At 45.9% G+C, this 24,944-nt stretch overlaps 1 protein-coding gene across 3 annotated transcripts in view; it reads left to right on the forward strand.

Moving 5' to 3' along the window:
• Nucleotides 1–24,944, forward strand: part of POT1 (protection of telomeres 1) — a 188,658-nt gene that overhangs the window by 71,999 nt on the left and 91,715 nt on the right. For all 3 annotated transcript variants that reach the window (XM_006278058.4, XM_059725921.1, XM_059725920.1), the window contains one exon: nucleotides 18,645–18,775. In XM_006278058.4, the coding sequence (XP_006278120.2) occupies nucleotides 18,645–18,775 (131 nt within the window). The remainder of the gene's footprint in view (nucleotides 1–18,644; nucleotides 18,776–24,944) is intronic.

A 24,944-nucleotide genomic window follows, 5' to 3' on the forward strand; every position in this document is an offset into this window, starting at 1 on the left:
GTCTGGAAGGGCATGTGGGGGGGCATGTGCAGAGTACTATGGCACTGGAAAGCAGAGCACTGTGGCTTCTATCATTTCTGTAGTACTATAAGGAGCGTACGTGTCTGTCCCTTTGACTTCTGTAGTGCTACAAAGACAACGTCTATCCATGGCCTGAGTAGATTTTAATAAATCAACTGAAATGTAATCTGTATAGAATGGATTAAGTGCAAGATTTTCTCCAATCAGTCTAGGTTCTGAATGGAAATTAAACTGCAGTGCGTACTACATTTTAGAATTAAAATAAATTCCTGCTCTTCAGTTACATACTCCCTGCATTAATCTCTCCTCCTCCCAGTGAATCAAAATACACTATAGCTTCAATTCAGTTCTTCCCAGAGTACCTGCAATCCTGCAGAAATTTGTGTACTTACTTAAGTTAAAGTTCATGAGGATTCCTACTGTCTTTATCACTGATTTTTGTTGTCTTTGCATTGTTATCCTTTTCTCAAATTTAGATATTTACAGGGGAGGGGGGTGGAAAGTTGCAACCCCTTTGTATTTTAAGTTGGTATAAATCCAATTTACAGACTATGTAAACATAACAAAGAAAGCTGTACTCCTCATCTGACAGAGCTTACAATGAGAAGACAAGCATTTTGCTTTTAAGGAATATAAATTCTTTACAAGAATCAAAATTGGTCAAAGGCAAGTTGGTACTCATATCCGGATAAGTATATTTTTAATCTTTAAAATGTGATTATATTATGAACATGCTTGTATAGTAATAGTATCTTAGTTTACTGATCTGTTCCCAATGTGAATTCAATCATAGTAGCTAGCTTCAACAACTTATTTTTTTTAATCTCTGGCTAGCCATGCAAAGCTAAAGAGAACTTTCAACACTTGATATGTATTTTTATTTTCAAAGCCAGATTTGATTCTGAATTATATCTGCACAGCCTACTGAAAGCAGTAGGATTGCACAAATATGAATAAGGTAAGATTGACTCTGGTGGATCTTAATTATAGGCAATGACTCATTAATCAAGTAGACTTTAGTGAGACAGTTTTTCCAAGACGTGTTAGGACTGACAAAAAAGATGCTTTTAATTGCAAACTGAACAAATCTTAATGGGACAAACCTCAGTGTGAATTATTTAGTGTTACCAAGAGCAGTAATCTAACACGGAGATAAAGTAAAATATCCAGCATACTTTTAATGACAAAAAAGCAGCCAGAAAAATGTGGCAGTTTGAGCATTTCCAGAATACCAGTTCCCAGAATAACACTGTGGGACAAGACTACATAAATGTAATAGCAGTGGAGGAAATACTTCATCTTCGCAACATAGTCTATAAATACATTTTTACAATAGTTCCTACACAGTGATTTTCATGCAGATTTAAAGTCCATGGTGGGGGAAGTCTTTTGGCTTTCCTCTCTGGGAGCTCCTGATCCACTATGTCCAGCAGTCTTGCCAGAGCTTCTGGCTGTGGGGTTTAAAGTCCCCAGCAAGGGTTTTGTGTCTGTGTATTCCTGTTTTTGATTTTTTTTAAAACCCTTTTTAGAAAAATATTAAAAACAGAAAGGTTAAAGTGTGTGGCATTAAACATTAATCAGTAACAAAACACCCATATCACTAGAGACTAACCGCACCCCCCTTTCCTGCTCCCCTAAAGTCCTTCATGGGGTTACACATTTAAGGTTAGCTGTTCATCTTCTACCTGACAGAGGGCCCCCTCAATGGCTCAGTGTAATACAAACCGGTCCAAATTTTGTTACAAGGTGTAAAGTATCCAAACTCAAATGCGAATTGTGCCCAGACCAAGCAGATAACTTGCAGGGCGTAGTCACAGATGGCCCCTGCAAGCCAGTTTCTGCAGCCTTTCAGGATTATAGTCTTGGCTTGGCCCAGCAGGAAATTGGCCAGGCAGAGATCATGCTCCCTTCAGCTGCTTGGTATGGGATAGAGAAAATATATAAAGCATCAGAGAAGTTCATATCCAGTACAACCACAAAGTGTAGCCACAGCAGAGGCAGTCCAGGAAGTCCTGGAAAAAATCTTTTCCACCTCTTCTTCCAGAAAGTTCAGGCCGCCAACACTGCCAGGTCTAAGTAGTGGGCAGAAGTGCCCTGTGGCCAGGACCCCATGCAACAGCCGCCACTAGAAGTCACTGGTTCTTGTGGCAATGGGCACCTTGCACAGGTCAGGTGGGCTGTGGAGCTGTCATGAGGCGCTGCCTCCAGGAAGCGCCAAGGTGGGTGGTGAGGACATGGGTATGATGCATTTTGATTGTCCACATGTACAGTGCCTTCCCAGACAAAATCTCAAAACATCTCACTAGTGTTTTCTTTGGTGCAGGGAGGCAGGGTACCAGACCTGCCATTCTCACTGCTGTCCATGGGCGGAGAAATAGCTTGATGGTTTGTGAACAGGCCAAGAAACGATGAGGCTTCTGGAGGCAAGGCTTATTGCCCTCTGTTGCAAGGCCAGGTTATGGATCAGTGGCTCCTGCAGCAGCTCTGGAAATCACAGTTGCTTGCCTAGAAGGAGACTCCAGGCCCAGGCAAGACTGGGAGAAGAGTGGAAGGGCATTCCAGCTAAGGCAGTCAGGGTCCAAGAGAGAGAGGTTCTGATTGAGTTTGAGGTCTCCCACCCGATGCAGGAAAACAAAGGCTAGCCATTGCCAAGCGAAGGGTTCAACATTAAGAAGCAGGTGCTTGCAAGCAGAAGGTAGCCACCCTGCTCACTAGGTTGATCAGGCCCTAATCTCCTATATTGGTGGGCAGGGAAAGGACAGTGGAGTCGGTTGTGCCCATTCCAGAAGAAGTACAAAGAGGAGCTTTTGGAGACTCTTGAGCAGGGTCCAGGATGGCACACTCATGTCACAGAGTAGCAGCTGCTAGGACTGTTCTGTGCAAATCACTGGAAAGAGAAAGGTAGTTAGCTGTGGTATTATGAAGTCGGTTAGAAAGCAGGGCAGGGTATTGAGCCACATCTACACGAAAGTGGATATTTGTTTCCCCGAGGATAAGAAGCAGTGCCACTGCTACTTGTCTCTGAGGAATGTCTGTGCCACGTGTGCTTTGTTTCATGGTAAGTTACCCTGGGTGGGGTGCCTGGGGGCCTGGGAAGCTGCAGCTGTGGTGCTCCTGCATCTGGGAGCCTGCCAGTAGCCAGAGGATGGCTCTGGCCAGCCAGGCTCTGGTTTTGGGTGACGCATGTTGCCACCACAGGCACTACCCTGCTTTTTTTCCACGTGAGTTTTTGACCCCTGGAATCTCCCAGGGTCAAAAAAAAACATTCTGCCAGGTGGTAGCATGGGGAACACCTGAATATGTAGGTGTCTGCATATACTGCATGGCCATGGTTGTCTGGGTGCAGCCTTAAGAGACTAACCTGTTCACAAAAGCACTGGAACAGAGCTAGTGAGTCTCACCTACAGTACTGTGTCCAGTTTTGTGGCACTGCACTTGGATGTGGACAAATCCAGAAAAGAGCAAAATAAATTATTAGAGGTATAGAATGTGAGGGAAGATTGAAAGAACTGTAATTATATGTAGTATAGAGATGAGAAGACTAAGGAGAGCATTTCAGAACAGTTTTAACATACAGCATATGTTGTACAGAGGATGGCTTTCAATTGTTTTATGTCTACAAAAGAAGGACAAGATATAATGGACTTAATTGCAATATGGAAGATTCTAGAAAAAACTTTCCAAATATGAGGGTGCTTAAGCACTAGAATATGCTACCTAAGGAGCTTGTGGATTTTCTGCTCTCAAGCTTCTCCACATCCTTCTTGAATTGTGGAGCCCCAAACTGGATGCAGTACTCCAGCTGCGGCGTCTCCAAAGCTGAGTACAGTGGGAGAATGACGTCCTGGGATTTCCTTGAGAAGCATCTATGGATGTAAGCCAGCATTTTGCTCGCTTTACTAGCCACAGCATCACATTGAAGGCTCATGTTCATCTTGTGGTCAATCATGACCCCCAAGTCCCTTTCGTCCGTAGTGCTAGCCAGTGTACCACTGTCGAGCCTATAAGCATGCTGCGGGTTTTTCTTGCCAAGGTGGTGAACCTTGGATTTTTCAGTGTTAAACACCATCAGGTTCTCATCTGCCTATTTCCTGAGCCTGTCAAGGTCAGCCTGGATCGCCTTCCCATCCTCAGGTGTGGACGCTTTACCCCAGAGTTTGGTGTTGTTGGCAAACTTGTCCAGTCTGCTTCTGATACCAGTGTCCACATCATTAATGAAGATGTTGAATAGTGTTGGCCCAAGGAAAGAGCCTTGAGGGATCCCACTGGTCACAAGGCACCACAGTGATTGACTTCTATCAACCACCACCCTCTGGGTCTGACCATGGAGCCAATTCCTCAGCCAGTGGATCATAGTGAAGCCGAGGCCACGGTTGGCCAGTTTTGGTAAGAGGTGATCATGGGATAGCAAATTGGAGGCTTTTTTAAAGTCAAGATATACAACATCAATCTCTTCTCTGTTGTCCAGGTGATAGGTCACTTGGTCATAAAAGGAAATAAGATTAGTCAAGCAAGACCTACCCGCAACAAACCCGTGCTGGCTATCCCTTAGGAGGCTGCCGTCAGCCAGTCTGTTAAGAATGGCCTCTTTGATAATCTTTTCTAAGACCGTCCCCAGAATAGAGGTCAGGCTGGGTCTGTAGTTTACCAGATCCACTTTCCCCCCCTTCTTGAAGATGGGCACCACATTGGCCTTCTTCCAGTCTTCGGGTACTTCACCAGAGCACCACGAGTACTCAAAGATCCGTGCCAGTGGCTCAGCTATGATGCTTGCCAGCTTCTTAAGTACCCTGGGGTGTAAGCTCTCAGGACTGGCAGATTTAAAGGTGTCCAGCATCTCAAGGTGTTCCTTCACAAGGTCAGTATTGATGGAGGGTAAGGAATCATAGTTTCATAGTAGCTAGGGTCAGGAGGGACCTGCACAGATCATCTAGCCTGACCCCTTGCCACAGGCAGCAATGAAGGCTGGGTTCACAAGACTCCACACAGGTGATCATCCAACCTCCTCTTGAATATGCCCAAGGTAGGGGCGAGGACCATTTCCCTGGGAAGTTGGTTCCAGATTTTGGCTACCATAACTGTAAAATATTGCCTTCTGATCTCCAACCTAAACCTATTCTCCATCAGCTTATGACCATTGTTCCTCATCAACCCAGGTGGTGCTGGGGAGAAAAGGGCTCTACCTATTTGCTGTTGATCTCCCCTGATGAGCTTGTAGGCAGCCACCAGGTCCCCCCTCAGCCTCCTCTTGCTGAGGATGAACAGGTTCAGGTCCTTTAGTCTCTCCTCAGAGGGCCTGTCCTGCTGCCCTCTCACCAAGTGTGTGGCCCTCCTCTGAACCCTCTCCAGGCTGGCCACATCCCTTTTGAAGTGTGGTGAAGTACTCCAACTGCGGCCTGACCAATGTCACATAGAGAGGGAGTATCACCTCTCTGAACCGGCTTGAGAGGCACCTTTGCATGCATGACAAGGTACGGCTGGCCTTGCTGGCTGCAGTCTGGCATTGGCGGCTCATGTTCATCTTGGAGTCAATAATGACTCCAAGATCCCTTTCCGCCTCTGTGCTTTCAAGAAGGGAACTCCCCAGCCTGTATGTATGCTGTGGATTCCTTCTCCCAAGGTGCAGCACCCTGCATTTGTCTACGTTGAACCCCATCCTATTCTCGTCTGCCTACTTTTGTAGTCTGTCTAAATCTAGTTGCAGCCTCTCTCTCCCTTCAAGTGTGTCCACCTCGCCCCGCATCTTAGCGTCATCAGCAAACTTGGACAGCGTGCTTTCCACCCCCTCATCCAAGTTGCTGATGAAGATGTTAAACAGTGCGGGCCTGAGGACCGAGCCCTGGGGTACCCCACTGTTCACATCTCGCCAGGCTGAGTACAACCCGTCCACCACTACTCTCTGGGTGCGCCCCATCAGCCAATTTTTTACCCATCCAACTGTGCAGGCATCAATGCCACAGTCAATTTATTGATGAAGATGGGGTGAGAGACAGTGTCAAAGGCCTTCTTAAAGTCTAGAAAGACTATGTCCACAGTGACACCATCATCCAAGGATTTAGTTACTTGGTTGTAAAAGGCAATCAGGTTGTTCTGGCAGGACCTGCCTTTTGTGAAGCCATGCTGATTGCCCCTGAGTATGATCTCCCCTGCAGGTCGCCCACAGATATGCTTCTTGATGATTCTCTCCAAGAGCTTCCCGAGCACCGAGGTGAGGCTTACAGGCCTATAATTACTTGGGTCCTCCTTCCTCCCCTTCTTAAAAATAGGGACCGCATTAGCCAGTTTACAATCCCCCGGCACCTGGCCAGGTGACCACGAATGCTCATACAGCCAGGCCAAAGGCTCCGCGATGACCCCTGCCAGCTCCCTTAACACCCTTGGGTGTAGGGCATCTGGACCTGCAGATTTAAAAATGTCTAGCCCTTCCAGAAGATCCCGAACTACATCTGCACTGACTAAAGGATTGATAGAGCTATCCCCAAGATTGTCCCTCCCTCTGGTAGGTGGGATATCCTGGTCCCTGTTCAGGAAAACAGAGACAAAGAAACTGTTAAAAATATCAGCTTTCTTGTCTGGCGCGGCCACCAGATTACCGTTTGTGTCTTGCAGGGACCCTACATTGCCTGGTTCCCTCTTGCTCCCAGTGTACTTGAAAAAGGACTTTTTGGCTTTAATCCTCGATGCTAGCCTGAGTTCCATCTCTGCCTTGGCCTTCCTAATAGCCCTCCTACACTCCCCGGCCAAGGAGGAGTACTCCTCCTTGGTGATAGTTCCTGTCTTCCACTGGTTGTACGCTCCCCTTTTAGTCCTCAGGCATTGCTGAATGCCTTGCTGAGCCAAGGGGGTCTTTGAGCACTCTTACCCACCTTGCTTCTCTCAGGGACTGTTATCCTTTGGGCCTGGAGGATCGCCCCCTTAAGGTACGACCATTCCTCGTGGGCTCCCATCTCCTCTACCTTCTGGGCCCTTAGTGCCTCCCCCACTAATCTCCTAAACTCATTGAAGTTGGCCCTTCTGAAGTCAAGGGCTTTAGCCTTGGTGTGAGCCCTAGACTCCCTGCGTTAGATAGTGAAATCCAGCAGGTGATGATTGCTATTGCCCAGGTGGTCAAGGACCTGAAGTCCCCTCACCAGGTCATCCCCCGTGGCCAGAACCAGGTCCAGCAAGGTGTTACCCCTAGTGGGGCTGTGCACTTCCTGGATAAGGTGAAGGTCCTGTAATACAGCCAGGAACCTATGCGAGCGGTCAGACCTGGTTATCTGCTCCTCCCAGCAAATATCTGGGTAGTTTAGGTCACCCATGACAATAACATCCCTTGACCTAACCGCCTCCATAAGCTGACTGGAGAAGTCCTGGTCTAGCTCTTCCCCCTGGTTGGGTGGTCTGTAGTAGAAACCCACCGTAAGGTCCCTTTCGCCACGCCCCCCTTGTAGTTTGACCCATAGTGTCTCCTCCTGACCCTCCTCTAACCCGAAGCTAATCCTTGATGATGTGAGGTGCTCTTTGACATAGAGCGCAACCCCCCCACCTTTCCTCTCTGTCCTGGCTCTTCTATATAGGGTGTACCCCCGAATGCCCACAGCCCGGTCGTAGGTAGGGTCCCACCAGGTTTCTGTGAGCCCTACTAAGTCTGGGTTCTTACTTGCAATCAGGAGGCATAGTTCCTCCTGCTTACAACCCATACTACGAGCATTAGTGTAGAGGCACCTGAGGCCTCCTGAGGGTGCTCGTGCCTTCCTCCCACTCCCAGGACAGTTGTGGCCCCTTGCTCTTTGGATGTTGATACTTACCTGTGCTTCCCTCCTGTTTATTCCCCAAACTCCTGGCATTTGTGTACAGACAGGCAAGTGTCTATTTAGGGGGCTTTGCCTTGCCCACAACTCGTTCTAGGGCTGGGGCAGGGGTGGGCTCCCTTAAGTGTCTTGACCTGCTGGCTTTTCAAGGGTTACTTAGTGGGCCAGCAATGGCGGTAGTTCTCCCCAACCCCCGGCAGGCTTAGTTTAAAGCCCAGTGGAGCAGCTCAGCCAGTCTGGCTGAGAAGAGCTTACTCCCCAGCGGAGAGAGGTGAAGACCATCCCTTCCCAGCAGCTCACTGCCTCTCTCACCAAAGAGCAGATTGTTGTCATGGAAGCCGAAGCCTTCCCTATGACACCAGCGCTGCAGTCTTTGGTTTATTACCTCAATCCTCCTCTCCCTCCTCAGCCCATAGCTCGAGACTGGGAGGTTTGAAGAAAACACCACCTGCAGCCCCAAACCCTTTAGCCCCACTCAAAAATCCCTGTAGTGCTTCATGACCCGGCTGGAATTGCTGCGAACTGTGACATTTGTGCGTGCATGGATAAGAAGCATAGGGTAGTGGTCAGTGGGCTGGAGGAATTCAGGGATCTTCTCCGCAATGTCTCAGGTATGGGCTTCCGGGAAGCAGCAGACTTTCGGGGCCAAGGGTTCGGGGCAGCAGATTACCCCCTCAGTCCCCCTCAGTATGGAGTCTTCCACAACAAATACTTTGCGTTTTGTCTTAGGGAGAGCAGCGGTAGTAGCTATAGTTGAGCCTGTGTTATCTACCAGAGTTGGCAGCTGAGTAGGCTCTACTGGGCCTGCAAGAGGTTCGTACCTGTTGCAAAGCTCTAGTGGGGTGGGGACCTTGGTGCGGCAGACCTTGGGGCCCTTGACCACCTTAGTCCAACCCCTTGGCTGGACAGCATGGGAGATTCCCAAATCCTCCCTTGTCCTGGAAGGTGACTGTGGTCTACCCTCCGCCCCCAGAGGGTGAAGGGCCTGATAGTAGGAGTCAATCTCCCGCTTACCTTCCCTGATGGCATACAGTCTGTGGACTGTGGCCTGTAACTCCTCCAGTTGGCATGCCAGAGACTCCAAAAGGGAGCAGACATCACAAGGGGAGGTGGCCATGCTCCCAGACCCCAGAGCCTGAAAAAGTGTCAGGCAGCCCCTGCAGGCAAGAGCCAGGGGCTCCGTTTCTGTTAATGTTAATATAATAGTTTCTCATCAGTAAACAACAGCACAAATATTTTCAAAGCTCTGCAAGCAGCGCTATGTGATTGATGTAAGTGTGTATTGTTCCTGTTTTCCAGATGAAGAAAGAAAGCAGTAAGTCGCTTAGTTTCAGTACCGTAATTCTTATGTGTAGGGACCTACTTAATTCGCAGTGAGATGAAGCAAGTTTCCCAGCTTGACTGTGGCATGAAGAGCCGATTTCACAGGCTTTTCCTGGTGGCCCCACCCCTTACCGCTGATTCCCATGGAGAGGTCCCACGGGAGAAGAGAGCTAATGGGGTGGCTGCCATCTAGGCTGCTGTCTGCTTTTTATGTTTTCCTGCCAGCTGGTACCTTTCTTTCCCAGGCATTCTGTAAGGCAGCAAGGACTGTTGTCTCCCACTGGGGAGCCAGCATTTTATTTTTATTCAGGTTTTTTTTAAGTTGATTTCACAGACAGTTGCGGATTTACTGGTTTCTGTGAAATTGTGAATTGAGTAGGCCCCTACTTGTGTGGTTTACTTTAGAGTAATTTTTAAAATCAAATTAGATAAATAGGACAAAAGAGTTGCAGCTCAAAGGGAAACACTGTGGAAGTTAATTATAGCAAAAACCTATTTCTGGGAAGGTAGCATTGGCATGTTTTTCATTTCTTTCCTCTTCAAATGCTTAGTATTTCTATATTTTCTTATGGTTAGTGGAAAAATCAAATGTTAATAGGTTGAATAAATAGTTAATGAATAGAGATCTCAGGACATTTCTTGTGATCTATAGTTTGCAAACACTTGGATTAAAGCATTTGTTTAGCCAGATGTTGCTGGCAGTTACTGAATGTTTGCATGTCTCTAACTAGATTCCATTATTAGAAATAACAATTAAGCTGTATTAAATATCTTCCATTTAAATCTTTGGAGTGTTCACTTTGGAGTTTTATAAAATCCTCATTGTGGGAGGGGGGGGGGTGTTTAACATGTTTGATAAATCCATTGTTTCAATAGCTGAGTTTTTGTAGAAAGATTTGCCTACTGATTTACCCTGACCATGAAAAGGTTCGTTATTGTTATAGTTTTTAAAAGAGAATGTAGTTTCCTATAATATTCTTTTTATACTACTGCAATTTAGAATCAGACCAGAATTTGTAATGAGTGTCTTTATTAGCAATAACCTTTTCTCTTTCTGTAATACGAGATTATTGAGCCAGTATAGTTCTGTAAGTGAATTCTAGAAAGCCGTAGGTAAACAGTTGCCCAAAGAGGGCTAAACTTTAATCATAGACATTTAATCTTGGGGTTTTTTTGTATTATAATGTTCATGAGCTATAAAAATTCACTCTTGCAAATATTAATGAGTAATTTTAGTTGTAGTAAATCATTACAAGCTTCTATATTGAATTGGTTTTTAGAACAGGGGTGGGCAAAATGTGGCCCACAGGCTGGATCCAGCCCACAAAGAGGCTGTTTGGCCTGTGGCAGGTTCCTAGGTCCTGCCTGATCCAGGAACCACCCAGTCTGTAGTATGTCCTGCCACCCCTGGGTTCACAGTGGGGCTGGGGCCACTGCAGCTGGACTTCAGTCCTAGGCAGCCCAGGTGGCAGCAGCACCTTCCAGCTGCCGCTGGCCCCATGGAGACTGGCGGGGACCCAGACACACAGCTCCAGCCCACCCTGCACCTGCTCCGGACCTGCCCTGACAGGAGCAGACTAGCTCTGGACTAGCTGGGACCCACACACACAGCCTGGGCCCCAGGCCTCCCCACACCTGCTCTGGATCCTTCCGCCCATGATGAGTGGTGGCAGCAGCTAGGCAGAAACTGCTGCTGAACATGGGAGAAAAGCAGCTACCTCCCCCCTCACTGCTGCCAGACCCTACTTGCTGCAGCCATTTGGAGCCCACACCCAGGCTGCCTTGCAGCTCCACCACCGCTGCCATCAGCGCCACCTCTGGGCCGCCTAGCGGGGCAAGAGAGACCTGGGAGCGACAAGGGAGAGGCAACTACTTTTTCCCTGCTCCCAGGAGCAGCTTATTCCTGACTGCCATCACTGCTCATCGTAGGCAATCCCAAGCAGACGCAGGACGGGCCAGGGGCAGGACTGTGTGTGGGTCCCAGTTGCAACCCTAGCCTGCTCTGGCCAAGGTGAATCCAGGACAGGCCGTGGCTGGGGCCAGGGCCAGGGGCAAGCCTGGTCAAGTCCAGGACCAGGGCTGGGGGCTGTGTGCTACTGCTGGGTGCTGGTGGTAGTACACAAGGTGTGTAGGCTCTGTATTGTTGGCGGGGGAGGGGCTTACCGACTTGCCCTTGACAGCTCCCTAAAACTATCTATGTGGCCCAAATAATTACCCCATCCTGTTTTAGAACTTAGTTGTATCATGGAATATAGTTTGACGTCTTTCCTCACAATGTACCTGTAGTAAATTAAAACACTGGAAACAAAATTCTATGATATAAAATTGCAAATATATATGTCAGTTAAGGTTGATGAGTTTCCTCCCACTCCCCACCTCTTCTTACTGTATTCGAATTTAAGGGGATCTCTGTAAAAAGACACTGGTTTTCTTAGGGATGATATTAGCAGGCATAATATACTCTGTAAGAGTACCAAATATGAAAACAGTTCTAAAGGAAGCTCCAATATGAACACTCAGACTTCACCCTGAAGAAGCCAGAGGCTGGGCTGGTATGCATACAAGACAGGTAGTCAGTGAAAATGTAGATTGAGGAGTCAATGGATAAGAGGCAGGCTGTGGGGGTGGGGAAAAAGAGAAGGGGGATGAATAGTGGAGAAATATTTGGGGAGTTGGATGTCAGGCAGGTTATAATGTGTCATAAATCCAATGTCTATATTTAGTCCATGATTTTTAGTATCCAGGAGGTTGATGAAGTGGAGTTCATAGGTTTGTCTCTGGGAAGTGTTTTGTAAGTTTCCTTTGAGGATCAGGACTGAGAGATTAGAGAGAGAGAGTGGTTTTCTTGTGAGAAATGTGCCCCCACAGGTAACTGGATATTTCTGTCTTTGATAGATTTCCGGTGTGCATTCATTCTGGTGCACAGTTGCTGTTTGGTCTCTCCTATGTATTTTCCACCAGGGCATTTGGTGCATTGGATGAGGTATATTCCATTTCTGGAGGTGCAGCTGTAAGATCCAGGAATGCTGATGGCTCTATTGTGGGGTTTAGTATTTGTGGGGGTGGTGGAGATGTGTTGGCAGGTTTTGCATTTCTTGTCATCGCCCAGTCTGGATCCTTTTGGTGTGTTCTGGGCTTGAGGAAGTTTGCTTCTGGTGATAAGGTTAGTGTGGTTCGGTGCTTGTTTGAAGGCTAGGATGGGTGGCTCTGGGAAGATCTTTTTAAGAATAGGGTCTCTTTCTAGTATGGGTTGCAAGTGTTTGAGGATTTTCTGTACGGGTTCCGTAATGAAACTGCCAACCATTAAATTAATTTCAGGTATCCAGAATCGAGAACCAGAAGCTTGCAGATCAGTTTAAAAGCCAGCATTGTCAATTTAGTTGCTGTAGTCAGGGCTGTCCCTGGGGGGGCGGGGCGTGAATCGGGGTGGCTGCCTCAGCCCCCATGCTTTGGGGGGCCCTGCAGACAGTGCCGTATAGGCTTCACCGCATGCAGCCAGGTCCATGCTCCAATCGCTCACCACCCACCCCCTGCTCCAGCTGCTTGCCCCGCCCCCTCCCCCCCAGCCCCACACCCCTAGGGATGGCTCTGATTGTACTTATCCATTGTTCCTTGCTGTGGTTTAAGGGCCTTCTTGCATTGTAATTTGGGGCAGCTTCTGGAGTTATTAACACCTGGATTGTCTTCCCATTGACACACAAAGCTAGTTTTAAGCACCCTTATTCAGTTCAAAGTTACACCACTGCAGGGCAGGATTATCTCTGATCCATATTACCCAGCTGGTGTTATGCTAAGGCTTCCCCCCTCCATTAGCATGGATTCAGTCCACTGCCACCCCTGTCCTCCCCAGTACCCCAGATTCCTCCTTACAGTCCCTCCACCCCACTTACTTGTGGCTGCCTGAGGGAGAAGGGAAGGGTTAACTTGCCTGCCCGGCCACCACTGCTGCTTTCTGGGTATCACTTAGAAAAGAGCAGCAGTCTGGCAGGGACAGAGGTGGTGGCTGGGCAGGCAGGTTAACCTTTTTCTGCTTGCTCCTGAGAACAGATGGCATGGACAGCCACAAATAAGTGAGGGAGGGGGGAAGGGAGGGATCCCTGAGGATGGTGGGGAACTGGGGAGTCCCAGGGAGCAGGAGGCAAAGGGGAAGTTTGGAAGGGGGAAGTGGGATTTTTAAGTTTTATCCTTTAGGCCCCTGCTGGTCTGAACATGTGACTGCTCCGAACTTTGGTTAGCACCAACACTGATCAGTTTGCGTAGCTCACAATGTATTGTAACAAGGACCTAAAGCCCACTTCATAATGTTATTAGAACTGAATTAAGTACAGCCATATTGGTACTTTATTCCATGACTAGAAGTAGAGACATAAATTATTTTTGTTCTGTCATTAAACCTTGCTGTTGTAGACTTGTTTCAAATGTCGTTAAAGCTACAGATGAATCTACACTAGAGAGACTGTAGATGTTGGCAGTAAATAACAAAAATAGATTACAGGTAGAAAAATGTAAGCTAATATAGCCATTAAAAGTAAATTGCTCATGGCTGTATACTTTCTGATTTATAGTGATCTGAAGCCTAACTGGGTATGACAGAGTCTTTTCATATCATATGGAATGTATGATACAGAGGAGTCTTTGGCGTTATCTAGACTTTGGCTACATATTCTAGAAACGGAGGCAATAATAGCCTAATACCAAGACTTTTGCTAAGTTTAACTCATTAAGGCAACATATAGTTTCTCCTGGGAGAATTGCTGCTCTCCCAGGAGAAACCATGAATTACAGCTTGCAGATTTTCAGGACTTTTCTTCCAGAGCAAAAATGGCCACTTCATAGTTTCATAGTTGGTAGGGTCGGTAGGGACCTGAGCAGATCATCAAGTCCGACCCCCTGCCATGGCAGGAAAGAGTACTGGGGTCAAACAACCCCAGCAAGGTGGTCATCCAGCCTCCTTTTAAAGACCCCCAGGGTAGAAGCCAGCACCACTTTTCTTGGAAGTTGGTTCCAGATCCTAGCCACCCTGACAATGAAGTAGTGCCTCCTGATATCTAGCCTGAATCTACCCTCTGCCAGCTTGTGACCGTTATTTCTTGTCACTCCTGGTAGTGCTCGGGGAAACAGGGACTCTCCCAATGCCTGCTGGTCCCCCCTGACTAGTTTGTAAACAGCCACTAGATCCCCCCTCAGCCTTCTCTTGTAGAAGCTGAACAGGTTCAGGTCCCTTAGCCTCTCCTCGTAGGGCCTGCCCTGCTGACCCCGATCATGCAGGTGGCCCTCCTCTGGACCCTCTCCATGTTGTCCACATCCCTCCTGAAGTGCGGCGCCCAGAACTGGACACAGTACTCCAACTGCGGCCTGACCAGTGTCACATAGAGGGGGAGGATCACTTCCTTGGACCTGCTTGAGATGCATCTGTGGATGCATGACAAGGTGCGGTTGGCCTTCCTGACCACTTCCCCACACTGTCAGCCCACGTTCATTTTGGCATCAATAGTAACTCCAAGATCCTCAGGAGAAAAATAATCAGGGAACAGACAGGATTTCTCATGGGAAAGCTGCCTGTCCAATTTACCCTTCCAAGAGAAGTTGCTGCATAATCCTGCAGTATCCCAGGGTGCTTTGCCTCTTCCAGTCTTCCCTCCCTCCCCTGTCCTCCATCTTTTCTAGGCCCCAGAGACAGTATGTCGCTCGAATTGGAGTCTACTAAAGCTGAACAGGGAGCAGAGAACACTCCTTTCCCATGTTGTGCTGCAGGGAAACTCAGGCTGAATGGCTGACCCAGGCTGCCCTGTACTTTACTGCCATGTGCACCAGGCAGACTGAGTAATCCTGCAAAGCGTGCTGAGATGTGTGCACAGGGGCACCCTGGCATGATGTCAGCACTGCAAGCTCTCTGCTCTTCAGGGACTTAGCTTTCAAATATCTGTTCAAGCATCTTTGGGTAAGCTTTTCTAGCAAAACAAACCCAGGAGAATTCTTCTAAGTCATTTGAATGTGTGTATGAAGCCTAAGTGATATAAGGACAGGACTGCATAGGCCATCCATCAAATCCTGCCTCTTGTAATAGACATTCACTCCTATGTATACATCCCATCCATATGTGGATGTGATGCATCTGTTTGGTAAAAGGACTGGACGGTGTTCATTTTTGTTACCTGTGTGTGATGAGATATACCTCCAGCTGACTAGTCCTCAAGGATAGGTGTCATAGAATCTGCTTATTTGAAAAAAAGATGCATTTACATTTCAGTTTGATCTTTCAAAGATCCAACAACATACTGCAGCTAAGCAATTTCTTGCCCTCCTTTTGCTGAAGTTGGTATTGCTTTTTGTAGAGTACAGTTTTTGGGACTAAAAGGAGCTATTGAGCCTTTGATGCTGTTCATGTAACTTTTTTTACCTTTTTGCTTTACCTCCTCCTCCATGACATAGTTGCTCTTCTTTGAAGTTGCTTGCTGAAAATATCGGCCTCATAAAAATGATCAGCCAGCTCCCAGCTTCATATTTATTAGGGCACTTTTTCAGTTTTATTCCTTTGAGGCTGGTACCTTAAGATAACGTAAATTACCAGAAAATAACTTCCTTACCTGCTGTTTACAAGTTTCAATTTAGGCCTCATTAGAAGGGTAGGTATACAGGATTTTAATAGCTGGAGAGCTGCTCTAAAAATGTAGCATTTACTGTATAATCCATTTGGGAGCCCAGTAACTATTGACTCTAAAATATTTGAACAGACTTGGTAGCAACTGTTTCAATAATTTGATTAGGAAAGTTGCACTAGTCACCGTTAACAATACCGAACTCAGTTGCTTTTTAGACATTAAATAATTAATTTACTACTTTAAATTTTATTGTTCTTCTGACTCCGTATTGTGCAAGTAAAAGAGAGAAGAATTCTAAGTATTTTTAGCAGATGATATAATTTATGTTTTCATGGCTTCTGTGATAAAAGACCTAACTTAGAAGTAACAGGATTTTTTCTCTTATAATAAAACTCCAAGGCAATTTGCACTTAATCATACTGAGGAAATTAGGTGAATTGCTCAAGATTACCTTTAACGCCTAACGGATAGTTTAATTTTTCATCAGTTATCTTTTAAGATTTATAACTAGTGAGGTAAAAAAATACTAAAATGTAAAAACTTTCTACTGTAGTAGGCAAATCTAGTGCACTCTGCTGCCACTTTGTCATTAATTTTTTTCTTTTACCAAATTATTATGGGTAAAAGCTACTGACACTATTAAAGATATTTCCCCCAATGGTGGCTATCAGTTGAGCACTTTAGTCTTATCTAGTAAAGGAAAATTATCCTGTAGCTGAAGAGCTTTAATAATACTTTAAGTTTAGCTTAGTTATCTTGCAGGTAGAGTTTTCCTCACTAGAAACTATATTAAAAATGACTTTATTATTCTACAGTAACTTCACAGGATAAAAATTATTGCTGTATTTACTGTATTTTTTCCCATAATAGCAGCAGCAGCAAAAAAATATATATATCATTAAGAGTTTGGCTGGTTTTAATATTTGTGAAAATAATTGGACTCAGTCGCAGCTAATTAAGAAGAGAAAACAATTTTCACATTTCGATTGGGAAAATAAAGATTGGTAACTTTCCAGTTTAATACTTTACAAAGATTTTTAGCTAATGGACATTCAAAATGTATGCTACATTCTGGAAGAGCTCTGTTTTAACTGGGATTATGACAAAAGTGCACTTCCAGAAGGTCCTATATTATAGGGAAAGTTTTTAGTCTCTGAAAACAAGAGCTTAGAATGAGTAGCAGGAATTTGTAACCATGATTGTGTGACTAATACAGTATTCTGTTGCTTTGAGTTTCTGAATTTTATTCTTTAAAAGTATGCTTCATGCGCAGAAAATCCACAAGAAAATCAATGCCCTTTTGTACTAGGGTGTAGTACTTATCCTCAGATGGAAAAAGTCAGTTGTTAAAGTCTTAAATTTGAGCTATGGAGAAACTCACACTTCAGGGAAATATTCCTCATAGTACAATTTCAAATCTTGGTAGGGTAAATTTCATCTCTCATCTGTTTGTGGAAGATGAGTTGAATTCTATGCAATTAATTGTGTAGGTATTTTAGATGCATCATTGCAAGCCACAGTATCTGTTCAGGTTGAACATTAAAACTCAGACTTTAAAAGCCTCTGTAAGGATTTGATGCTGAATTTTCAGTCTCTCCAATAACTGAAAAATCTACCCAAAAATCCATTGGCAAGTATAATTAGGGTAGGAATTGCCCTTGGCCATATAGCTCCTTCCCTCTTTGTGTGCTGTCTGGTGCATGATGGTTGGTTGACTTTTCTCCATCCGCGTGGTTAGAATGGACTACATGTTCACAGCACCACACAGGGATGCCATTCAAATGTAATTATTTGAGATAATCAGATAAACATTCTTCTGTGAGGTTTATTATGCGTGTGAATTATTCTGGGCTTTTTGTTTGTTGTTTGGTTTTTTTTTAAGGTAAATTTGCTGTTAGGGAGGTGACCAGTAACATTCATTGCTGTTGGATAAACTAAAGCCAAAAAAAATTCATTACAGCATTTACAGTTATTTTAATTAGGCTGTTTTAAAAATGTAAACCTTTCATTTCAGGGCAGCCACAAACTATCATCTTTTTCTGTTATGTTTAGAGAAAGTATGCTAGACCAGTGCTTCTCAAATGATCTGATGTGGCAGACTGGCAATTTTTTTTCCAGTGGTCAGGGACCAGTGCCCGGTTCAGCCGGTGGCAGCAACTGCGTGTAACAGCACTACACTAATGCGCGACTGGCTGTTTCTTTCTCTTTCCTCACCTCGCACGACGTGACGTCACCTGGAGTGTTGGAACATACAAACTGTGGTGCTGTGACATATCAATGTTATGCTTCTGAAAATATGTTTCTTTCTTTCCTGGCAACTTGCTGCGGACCGGCAACCGGTGGCTCGCAGGCCGGCACCGGTCCGTGGGCCACCACTTTGAGAAGCACTGTGCTAGACTAGATAGACCTTTGATCTGGTCTGCCAGTCATTCCCTTCTAATAGTTACATAAAACAGAATTTTTTGTACAGCTGTGTGCAATTTAATAGTATTGATGTAATTTATTACATTGATATAATTTGTGCCTGAATGATGAAAACTAAGTGATCCTACTGATACAAATGCTATAACAGCTGCTCTGAAAATGGGTTCTGGGTAGAAGTCAAAATTGGGGAAATAGAAACTTGAGAAGATGTGACATTCTCAAAAATAGGCCGAGCGTGTTGCAGAAGGAAGATTATAACTCAGAAGGTCCTGGTTCACAATCCCTGTCAGAATCAACTATAATATTTTCAACTATTCCAACGGCTTACATGCCACACAATGGACCACACTTCCTTGTTTACTTTTGTGCGACTCCCTTGACTTCATGAAAGCTGGAGTGACCTAACATAATTTGGTCCTATGGATGTTAATTAAAAAGTCCTATTTTCTGTTTCTCAGTCCTACATTTTTATATTTTACAGATTATTGTTCAGTTGTAACAATTGTGGACCAATCAAATGTCAAGTTGACATGTACACTCTTTAATGGAAATCTAGATGCCCTTCCAAAAATCTACAAAATTGGAGATATTGTTCGATTTCATAGAATAAAGGTATGTGATGGCTTTCTTTACTCTTGTTACTTTTTTCTGGAAGACTGAGATGTTGAAGTAGCAAAGAATACTTTGTTCGTACTAAGCATTTCAGTCACGCCAACAGTGGATAAAGGATAAGACAGCTAGCACTAATTGGGCTAGCTATGTTGTAGATGAAAGCTGAAAATCGATTTGGAAAACTTACAGTTAAGTGATATTGACAATACTGATGAGGCTCCTAAAATAATAATAAAAAAAAGTAAATACCGTAAGTGATAGTTGGGATTCTGGAACATTCAGTTTTGGATGTGGGTAGCCCCATGGGCCTGATGTGATGGCTCCGTAGGCTGCAAGTTGACCACCCTGGTATAGGGGTAGGCCTATTGAAAAGCATTGTTTAAAAAATAAATTAGAAAAATCAAGGTTGTAGGGCTGTAGATTGTAGCCGTGTTGGTCTAAGGACACAGGCAGGCAAGGTTCGTTGTGTGAATCTGATATCTTTTATTAGACCAACTGAAATAGTTGGAAAAAGTCTTCTTAGCAAGCTTTTGGGTTTAAAAACCGTTTGTCAGTCTAGGAAGCCTCTGCAGTTGGTGTGTGCTCTTCCTGGATCGAATGAATAGTAAAGAAGCCAGAGGCTGGGCTGGTATGCATGCAAGACAGTTAGTGAAGATGTAAATTGAGGAGTCAGTGGGTGAGAGACAGGCTGGGTGGTGGGGGAGAGGGAAGGAGGATGAATGTAGCAGGTAAATAGTGGAGAGGTACCTGGAGAGTCAGATGCCAGGCAGGTTATAATGTGTCATAAATCCAATGCCTATATTTAGTTCATGATTTTTTGTATCCAGGAGGTTGATGAAGTGAAGTTCATAGGCTTCTCTCTGAGAAGTGTTTTGTAAGTTCCCTTTGAGGATCAGGACTGAGAGATTGGAGAGACAGTGGTTTCCTTGTGAGAAATGTACCCCCACAGATAACTGGGTATTCTTGTCTTTGATAGATGTCTGGTGTGCATTCATTCTGGTACGCAGATGTTGTTTGGTCTCCTATGTATTTTCCATCAGGGCATATATCACATTTCTGGAGATACAGCTGTAAGATGCAGGGATGCTGATGGCTCTATTGTGGGGTGTAGTAATTGTGGGTGTGGTGGAGATGTGTTGGCAGGTTTTGCATGTCTTGTCATGGCACGGTCTAGATCCATTTGGTGTGTTCTGGACTTGAGGAAATTTGCTTCTGGTGATGAGGTTAGCGAGATTCAGTGCTTGTTTGAAAGCTAGGATGAGTGGTTCTGGGAAGATCTCTTAAAGAATAGGGTCTCCTTCTAGTATGGGTGGCAGTTGTTTGAGGATTTTCTGTATGAGCTCGAGGGAGGGGTGATATTTCACCAGCAGCGTGAGATTGGGGTGGGGGGTGTTCTTCTGTACTGTCTGTGTACAGAAGATTTTTGTGACAAGAATAAATTTCATTTTCTCTTAAAATAAGCCCTCGTGATTCTGACATAAACCAATTATCATCTGCCTAGGTTAGGAAGAAACTTCCCAGTAGGCATTTAACTTCCTGGTAGTAGTCACAGTCCCTGGACCATAGCTACGCACTCAGACCCTCTCCCCTGGGCCCCTTGCTGCTTCTGGACCACTATTGTGGTAGCTGTGGTGGCCCCCCCTGTGTCCCACGCTAGATACTACTCGCAATGAGTCCTACATTCCTTACCCATCTCAGGGATCCAGGTGAGTTTGACACCATGCTAAAGCAACAGGCTCTGGCCACTGTGTGAGAGCCTACCAGAGTTGAAAGTCTGTTGGTTTGATCTAGCATGGCAAATTGTATATGCAGGTTTTAAAACAGCCTCTATCTTTTTTATGAATTGATAATGCCAGATTATTTCCTGTGATTACAGTTTTACAAAAAATGTCCTGATTTCTGAAATTTGAGAGACTACTGTCTGTGTCTTGAATGTGGAATCAGTGTTTTTTTCAGTATGATTAAAAAAATAAATAACAAATACAGAAATAAAGTTGAACAATTTAGTATCTCTTTTAGGGTAATGCCTATGTAATTCTTCAAAGACAATTGGGATGAATCAGAAAAAGACACAGGTGACAAAATCATATACTTACCTACTGCAGCTCGGGACTTGCAATATCCCCATTCAGCTGTTATCTTTGAGAAAAAATTGTTAACAAAGTCTGTTGATACAGGACCATGTTTGTAAATGATCTCATTTTTTGATTTGGGAACAAGGTCAAGTGCTCATTGTTTGAGCAAAGAGACATAGTTAGCTGTATTAGCCTAAAGTCAGAAAGAAGGTAAGATAGATTTGCACCATGGATTTGCTTTATCAGCGTTGCATAAGCTTTCATAAGGAATAATGTACTTTATTAGATTAATCAGATAAAGTGTAAATCTACTCTGCCTTGTATTGTTTGTAAAATTAGTCTGGTAGGGCAATCCTTAAGGAAAGCAATTTCTCCTTCTAACAGGAGTTCTGAGTATATTACCTCTGCAGATTCGCATTGCTTTCTGTCCCCTATTCTCATCTCTTTATGGTTTCCTGAGCAAGTGAAAAGGACTGGAGTGTGCCTAGTAGCCATGGTCTTTTTATATCTACTCATCAAATAATTCCATCACTGGAGTGTGTCTGTATCCCAACAATGCTTTCAAGGTGTTTCTAAAGTTATGACATAAAGTTATGACAAACATGTCCCAGAACTGTCTGTTTCTAGATTTGATCTCAGCTCCAGGTGAATAACTTTATTTTGTTGTAAAGTTCCTGTGAATCAGAAGAGATGCTTCTGTTTGGGATTATTTTGAACACTGATGTTATTTACTCAGTATTTGTTTCAAGAAATGATAATTTCAGGGTAAGGGATTGAAAAATTATCTACTTCTAATTATTTTCATGGTAATACTTCCTGAAATTTATTTTCATGACTCTGTGATAATACTTAATTTTGTATCTATGCCTTCTGCTATAGAGAGGTGTCAGTGGAAGGGAAGAAACTTTTTTCTCCCAATCAGTAGAAGCATGTTGATATGACGTGTGCTTGTAAACAGCTCAAATATTTTCATCGTATATGTTGCATTAAAAATGCTACATTAAAAAAAGTTAAAGCGGCAAAGCCAAGCACTCAAAAATAAGCAATGCTAAAATGTTAGGTCACCAATGCCAGCTAAATCTAATTCCTTAGTGCATGTATATGTTATAATTGTAACTTTTTTAATTGTTTGATCACTTGCTGTTATTTTTCCACCAGATCCCTCCTGCCTAAGTCAGTGCATAGAATGGACTATGTTTCCTTTATGAGTAGGTATCCATTGTTCAGCAAAGGTTCCAAGCTTTATTTACTCCGTATTATTCAAATCACGCTCTGAAGGCAGAATTAATTACATTATGGGGTTTTCTCATTTGCTCATCACTATAACATCTGAGTGCCTCATGAACATTAATTTTCTGTCATACTACCCACTAAAGTGATACAGTATTTTGCAGTTAAAGAATTGGTGCACACTGAGATATTTATCAGTGTATATTGTTTCCAATGTTCTAAACGCAGCTGCCATTGACTTCAGTTGCAGCGGGTAGTCAACATTATTTCAGATCGGATCTAAATTATTCAGTTTGGGCACACAGGAAGTAAGAAACATGAATTTAGTACCCTCCCCACTCCTCACCTATCCCCATGACAGGTTTGGTTTATGTGACTTGCCCACATAGGGCGGGTCTAGACAAGCACGCACATGCCTCTTGCAGCATCTCAAACCCTTTTGAGATGCTGCAAGAGGCGTGTGCAGGAATGAAAAAATGTTCCCTGTCCTGTAAATTTGCAGTGTGGGGGCAAAATTAGACCCCTCGATATCCAGGGGTCAAAAAATACCCCGGGTGAAAAAAGCAGGGCAGGGCACGGTCCCAGAGTGTGCCATGAGGCAACCCAGGAGTCAGTCCTCCAAGAGCAATGCTCTGGTTTCTGGCCAGAGCATCTCTATAGTGCTCCTGCTGCCCCAGCATGCAAGGCATGAACTCTTACCATGCTGCGGCAAACAAGCGTAGCAAGGATCGGGACCCAGGAGCTGTCATGAGTGGATAGGGACATTGGGATGGGGGGGTTATGGGGAGTGGGGGGGGATATCGGGATTATGGGGAGTGATGGGGGGATGTGTGGTCTGTGGGTGGGTTTCTGGGGGGGCTCAAGTGGGGGCTTTTGAACCCCTGCCCCTCCACCCGCTCCCTGAGGCGCCGACAGCATCAGGCAGCGTGGCTGTACCCCGGCTGCAGCTACAGCTAGCGGCATCGTGGCGGGACCCGGGTTTTATACATGCTGAATGGAGCCGGCCCGGTCTCACAGCACCATGTTGTCACCAGCTTTGTACATGGTGAACAAAGCCACTAGCGCGCCATGTGTGGGGGGTGCCAGCGGGTTTTGTGTGCGCATGTGGGAGCTTCTCCCCTGCCTGCTCTTTACCACGTGGCTGAGCCCAGCCCCTCTGCCGGCAGAACAAGGGGAAGGGTGAGATCAGCGCTGCCTGCCTGGCTCACAGCACTGTGAAGGGCAGGGAATCAGCTGCCGCCACCAGCAGCAAGAGAGGGGAAGGGGGACAGGGAGCCAAGCTGGCATCACCAGCTCTTTGAGTCTGTGTCTGCTGCTGATTCTCTCTCCTGAGCATAGCTGCTTGCCTGGCAGGGCTTAGAGTAGTGAGCTCCTTCGCCGTTCACTCCCCCTTCCAGCCACACATGCTCCCCATCCCTCTTGAGCACAAGAGTGAGCGGCAGGCAGACCTCTGTTCTCCCCAGTGCTGCAGCTCCCCCTCCCTCTCAGCAGTGCGAATGGAAGGGAGAGGGATAGGTGAAGGAGCTCACTACACCCAGCCCTGTCAGGCAGGGATGCGCTATGACCTGTTGTAGGCACAGCACCGCGCCCGTACATCGCAGCCTGAGCCCCACTGAAACACACCCAGCACCACCTGGCCCAGGCTGAAAGGCTAGCAGGAGCCACACATCCCAGAGCTGTGCCTCCCAGTCTGGTCCAAAGCTGACCTAGCGAGCTGCACTGGGCCAGGTCCCACTGCGCGCTTTGTAGAGGGACTCGATCAGGGGCCACCGTACGCCTGCCCTGCCACCTGCTCTTTGCAGCACTAGCGGCATCAGGCAGTGTGGCTGTTCCCCAGCTGCAGCTACAGCTGTCTTCCCAGTCCAGTCCAAAGCTGCACTAGCGAGCCACACTAGTCTGGGTCCCACCATGCACCTCGTCTCCGCATACACCGTGGGTCTGGCAGTGCTGCCATTAGAGGCAGGACCTGCCTGGCATGCAGGGACGACATGTTGCTCCAGGCCGGCTCCTGCCACCGTGGAAGCGGCCCCAGTGCCGGCAGAACCCGGTTTGGAGTGACATGTCATCCCCATGAGTTGCGCCAGCCCCCAGGTGACAGTGCAAGCAGCCCCTGGGCTGCAGAAGGGCGTGTGGTGCCACGGCAAGCCAGGCTGGTCTGGCAGTGAGCAGCACAAGCGGTGCTGGCTCTGAGCAGTTTGGGGCTGTGCCGCACCATGGTGGGGGCAGTTGGCAGCATTGGGCCCTGAGCGCCCCACTCCCACTTCTGCTGCAGAGGGTGAGTTGTGGGCCGTGCACGGGGGGGCTATAACCCTACAGGGTGACAGACTCTGCGGGGACGCTGAGACCCTGCAGGGGGGAGCTGGGGCCTTGTGGGGGGGCAATCCATGTGCAGTCCCCCCCCACACCCACATTCTCTGTGCAATCCCCCCATATTTACCCACACACCGACTTGCATCCCCCTACATCCCTCCATACCCACTCACATGCCCACTGTCATCCCCCTACACCCCTTCTCACCTCATCCTGCAAACCCCACATCCCTCCACCCCACACCCATTGTGTGAGAAGAAAACCAAAAGCACACATCAACACAAATAAATATTTAGATTTTTTATTATGGTGATAGAGACACTGGTAAGGCTTTCAGATTTCGTTAACATTGTAAATATATGAATAAAACATTGCCTAACTGATTCATCTTCCATCTGTCTATCTGTCTGTGTACAGTGGTCTTTTGTTCTAATTGTGGAAGACCATGGATTTTGGAGTATTTTTAAAAAGTGGATTTGGGATGCTGCAACAGTCCAGCTGTCACAAGGGGCTAGTGTCCGCAGATACCACTTGACTGGGCCCCAGAAGCTTCT

The sequence above is a fragment of the Alligator mississippiensis genome, chromosome 4 (assembly GCF_030867095.1).
Source record: "Alligator mississippiensis isolate rAllMis1 chromosome 4, rAllMis1, whole genome shotgun sequence".
Lineage (NCBI taxonomy): Eukaryota > Metazoa > Chordata > Crocodylia > Alligatoridae > Alligator > Alligator mississippiensis.